We start from the raw sequence: 5,275 nt of genomic DNA, 5'->3' as shown, positions 1-5,275 counted from the left end.
CTAAGGAGAGCTGTAACTGGCCTTCTCGGAAAGGGCACCATCTCCGGTGTCACAGGCATGAATTTGAATCCCTGCTTTGTTACTTAGGAGCCGTGTGGCCACGGGCAAGTTACTTCGCCTGTTCTGAACCTGTTGTTTTATTTACACAGTAAGAATCCCTTACAAAAGTCCGTTTTTCAGAGCTGATGCAATAGTGAACTGTAAGACTCAGTTAATAGTGAATCTTGTATTTTCAGGGAGCCTGGTAGATGCTTTACGCATGTTATTTTTAATCCGAACCACAGACCTGCAAAGGGAGTACCATCATCCCATTTCACAAATAAGAGGGAGACCTGGGGTGGGCTTAGGTGTTTCATTCAGCAAGCACTTACTGGGGACCAAACATGTGCCAGGTAAAGGGAATGGTGAGGGGAAAAAATTGGCCTGGAGTAGAGGTCGGAACATGGACTTAGAAGCTAGATGGTGCTGGATGGTGCCTTGCTGTGGCACTTCCTTGCTTTGTGACCTGGATCAAGTTAATCAGCCTCTCTGAATCTGTTTCCTCTGTAAAATGGGAATAATGATACCCACTTTGCTGGGTTGTGGTGAGGATTAGAAAAAATTAAGATAAAATAGAGCCTGGCACCTGGTAGGCATTTGATAGGTGTTTACGACAGAAGACAACTATCCTCTCTGAGTTTTCTCACCTAGGGCCAAATTGCTTTCACTCCCTAATGACTAATGAATTGGTGTGCTGGTTTCAGCTTTTGTCCCAGCCACCTGACCAGCTCAGTCTTGGAGGACTTTACAGGCAATTTCCTTGGAATTAGCTTAATAATACCTTGTAGGTGTGTGATGCATTTCAAAGAACTTTCCCACCATTATCTCTGTCCAGGGAGGCAGCAGTACAAGAACCACCAGCTGCTGAGCAAGGGAGGAGAGAGGCTTGGAGAGGTGAGGTGTCTTGCTCAAGCGCACATGGCAGATGAGCGATTCAGCTCTTCCTAGCCTTCCACAGTCCCGCAACTTCCGAGCAGGAAGCAGCATACTGTGGCAGAAAGGGCACAGGACGTTGAGTTCAGTGCCTGGCTTTACTGCAATTAATGGTGTAATGTGGGGCCGGGTGCCTCAGAACTCTTCTCAATATCAGCAGTCTCATACAGATGTGGAAACTGACGCTGAATAGACGCAGTTGCTAGCTTGCAGTCAAACTGCTAGTATGTGGCAGACAAGGATTTGCACCCTTGTGTGGCTGACTCCAGAGCCAGCAGAGGACACCGAACAAATGATCCAAGGTAGACCCAGCCTAGGTCTTGTACTTACTTGGTTTGAAGGAAGAGTTCCTCACATGGGGTCTGAGGGCTTCCCAGGGCATTGGAGGTATGCTTTTGCTCTGCAAAGTGTGTGTGTGTGTATATATCTTCTGAAGAGAGCATTCATACCTTACATCAGATCATCTGAGAAGACCAGGAAACAGGTTAAGAACACTGGTCAGCTAGGAGGGTGGTTTGCAGACAAAAGGTTGCCTCCCCTCCACGTGCCCCTGTTCGCCCCTGAAAGCTCACCAGGGTTAAGGCATGAAGGTGGGTGATGACGTGACCTGTTTGTTATGAAATATTGAAGTAACTCATGCCAGTGGCCAACACATATATGAGATCATATCATAAACAGGAATCTAGTGAGGCCAGGTGCCTGGTGGAACCCACCTGGGGAAGTGCCTGGTGGGGGCAAAGGAGGATGGCATGGTTTGGGAGTCTTGCCCTCTGCCTGACTCTCAGGCCTGGCTCCATGGAATAGCCAGTCTCAGACCCTGCTCCTGTCCACTACAATCATAGTCACTGTAGTTAAGGTTAAAATCCCATCTCTGCCTCTCAAGGGGTTGTGTGAACCTGGCTCCAACCCATTATCCATGAGCCTCAATTTTTCCATTTCTGAAATAAAGCTAAAGATGCTTACACAATAGGCTCCCAATGGAGATGTTATGAGGATATACCAGAAATGAGGGCTGTAGGGCCTCTTCCTCAAATTCCCAGTCTAGGCTCAGAGTCTTCAACTACCTGGTGGTAGAGGGATTTGTTCCCATATTTCCCAGCCAGCACCAAGATCCTTCTGATCAGAGTGGCTGAGGATTTGAGGGAAGAGACCCCTCTCCTATTTTCTCCAACTTTGAAAGCCCAAGAGAAAATTAAAACAGAGAATGTGAAGAGGGAAATGAAACCAAGCCCAATGATCCATTTATTCAATTCTGAAATGGGTCTATCAACCACCAACCCTGCCTGGGCACCAGGTGAGGCTTCTCTTCCACATCCCCTGCTAGAAAGACATCATGAATAATTAATGGCATTGAAGAGGACAGCCATCTGCTAGTTACCAAAACAGCTCTCAAAGTACCTAAGAACTGAGACTCAGGAGACCCGATTTCTATCCTGAGCCCCCAACTTGCTGGGTGAGCTTGTGCCAGTCACTTCCCTTCTCCAGTCTTCCCTCACTTGTTAAACGAGACAGGACAAGGCTCTTCTTTGCACCCAATGGATGTGGGGCTTCGGGGCTTCCCCCCGCCCCAGCCTTATCTGGGTATTCTCCCATCTCCCTTTTAAGGGAATAAGCAAGTTTGCTTTTCCCAAGCTCCAAGACATTAATTTAGTCCCCCTAAATTCAGTCCTGTGAGAAAGTGTGTTAGCACTTAAGGAATCAAATTACATACACAAGTGTTTAAAAACCGTTTATTATGCAAAATGTTAACTTTTATAAAAAGTTTAATATACATCGCATGGTTACAGAAAGTCACCTTCCTGCAAAAAAGGTACAAAAGCTAAATACTCTATTATAGAGTTCATAATCAGGGCAACAGAGCCTTTCTCCAAGGAGACCAGAAGACCAGCTCTACCGCTGCTGCCTTGCCAGAGTTTGGAGAGCAGCCAGCCCCGCCCCCCATACACCTCCACACACTGAAAGACAGTCTTTAAACTTGGGGGTGGGGTGAGGGCTGGGGGAGGTTGCCCAGCTGGTGCCCAGAGCTAGCTCTGGCTCTTTAGGCCACCCAAGTTCACAGTCCTTCGCTCCCGGGCGCAGGTCCAGCCTCGAGGCAGGGGTTTGGGGAAGTCAAGTGGGCAGGGCGAGGTTGGGGCCCATCCATGCCCTCGGGCTTCCGGCCGTAGAGGGTCCCGGGTCCCAGGCGGAACGGGCGCCAGCACCTGCGTTCTGGGCGGGGGAGGAAAGAAGACCAGGGAGCCGTCAGTTTCCGCCGAGCGCGCCGAGGCGGGGGCCGGCCGCAGACTGGCCGGCGCCAAGGAGGAAACTTGGTCTCTACCTCCAGCTGATAACTCCGCGCCCCACGCTGCCCCCACCCAGTTGGCGCCAAAGGACCACAGGCGGAGCTTGCACCATCCCTCCCTCTTGGAATTAACACTAGCTGGGAGGGGGCTGAGGAAAACACGGATCCTTTAAGGACTCCAAGCTACAAACAGACTGGCTTATTTAGTCGGACCCGCGCCTACTTTCTCGCGTCTTTGGCCACTAGGGCAGGCAGGGACACCTTGTGTTTAAGACTGAAACGAACACTGGATGGGAATTGGTTCCGTCATTCATTTGATGTGACCACGGGCAAGTCACTTTCACCTCTCTGGACTCGGTTTCCCTAAACCGAGGGGGGCGCGGTAATCCCTTAAAAGGCCTACCAACTCCAGGATTTGCCGTTTAAGCACCAGCTGCCCCTCTTCCCCGCCCCCGGGAGAAGGCGTGGATACTCACCTGGAGGCGCCAGGACGTCCAGGTCAGTGGCAGAAGCTCCTTTGGTCGTTGGAGATCACAAGTTCCGGAGCAAGCTCGGCTGTCTGAGAGAAGGAAAACGGGAGAGTTATGCACGGCGCTAGGAAGTTCTAGGGGTCCCGCAGCATCCCAGCTCTGGAGCTCAGCCCCGCCCCTGCTCCAAGTACGCCCACGCGCACCTGGATGGGAAGATGCGGGCCGTCTGGGGGTCCAGGAGCGGGCTCGGCCAGGACCACCTGCAGGTCGAGGATGTAGTCGATGACGCGCTGCAGGATTTCCACCTGGCTAAGCTGAGTGCCTCGCGGGACTCCGGGTACCAGTTCCCGCAGACGCGAGTAGCAGTGGTTCATGTCGTCAAGCAGGCTCAGCGGCTCCTCAGCTGCCGGGCTCTTGCCGCGGCCCCGCGCGATGGCCAGGCTGCGTTCCGACAGGCAGCACACCGCCTCGTAGCAGCCGCGCACTGGGCTCAGCGCCTTCATATTGAGGAATGAGGTTGGAAGTGCCGAAAGAAGCAAAAAGCTAAAGAATCCCTTGAGCAGCTAGCAACGCGCGCACTCTCACGGAGGTCCGCAGTTATAGAGCCCGCCCGGAAGACACGCCCCCTTATGCAAAACAGCCCGACTTGGCCCCGCCTCCGTCGACCCTGGGCGTTCACAGCCCGGGTAAATTGCAAACAGGCTTCCTCTGGCGGGTCTGACGCCGAATACCGCGGAGCCGCGGATTCAAAGAATGAGGAAGCGCTGATACAGAGGAGAGGCGGGCCTCTTTGCCAGAAAGGATTTAAAAAATCACTTAAAACCATTAACTTTAAGAATTTGCCTTTTCCTGGCAGCGCCCCAGATCTTAGAGAGCTCCCCTGCCCCCTGCCAGTCCACCCACAGCCCAACACTGGTTCGAACTCACAGTCCTCCGAGGTCGTAAATCCCCGAACAGCGAAGAAGCTTTTTTTTTTTTTTTTTTGGTAAGCAAAAGATTTTTCAAGGGAAACTTTTAAGGAATTAGTGCCGCCTTGTTCCCCAATTTGCTGTTCGTCTGACCTCCAGACTCACTGGCGTCAGGAATTATCTTGTGACCAGAGGGGAAAAAAATTAATTGCGGTGAAGCTGAGGTTACAATGAAGAAAACAGATTTGGGCTAGGCGCTGAGATTGCAGAAGGAGGAGGGGAAGGGGGTTTGAGCAAAGAACACTATTTAATTGAGCAACAAGGGGAAAGAAAAAAAAAAGAAGAAAGCAGCCTGAATCGTGCTTTTTGCATGGGGAAGGAAGAGAGCTCCCATTCTCGGGCCCCATGCACTCCGTAAGGAGCCAAATATATGCCCAGTTATATTTTGGAAGCGAGTTTGATTAGAATTTTGGACAGGGTTTTGAATTGGGGTGCAGAAGGGATGATTTCTAAATAACCTTTTTAGGAGCTCCCGTTAGGTCAGCAAATCTCTTTTAACTCTCACTTCTCCCTTCCCCCATTCTCCACACACCTCTATGCGGAAAACAATAGTTTGGTAATTTCATCACTCTATTGTCTATCCC

General features: G+C 51.1%; 1 protein-coding gene across 1 annotated transcript; it reads right to left on the bottom strand.

Moving 5' to 3' along the window:
- Positions 1-2,686: 2,686 nt before the first annotated feature.
- ID3 (inhibitor of DNA binding 3) lies at positions 2,687-4,359 on the bottom strand. Its single transcript, XM_061187004.1, has 3 exons — positions 3,927-4,359; positions 3,730-3,812; positions 2,687-3,180 (listed from the first exon to the last, which is right to left on the bottom strand). The coding sequence occupies exons 1-2, from the start codon at positions 4,224-4,226 to the stop codon at positions 3,753-3,755; spliced, it is 360 nt and encodes a 119-aa protein (XP_061042987.1). The 5' UTR covers positions 4,227-4,359; the 3' UTR covers positions 2,687-3,180; positions 3,730-3,752.
- Between the last annotated feature and the right edge of the window lie 916 nt (positions 4,360-5,275).

The sequence above is a fragment of the Eubalaena glacialis genome, chromosome 3, assembly GCF_028564815.1.
Source record: "Eubalaena glacialis isolate mEubGla1 chromosome 3, mEubGla1.1.hap2.+ XY, whole genome shotgun sequence".
Lineage (NCBI taxonomy): Eukaryota > Metazoa > Chordata > Mammalia > Artiodactyla > Balaenidae > Eubalaena > Eubalaena glacialis.
The sequence above is the reverse complement of the archived record's forward strand: the minus strand, read 5'-3'. Positions and strand labels throughout refer to the sequence as shown.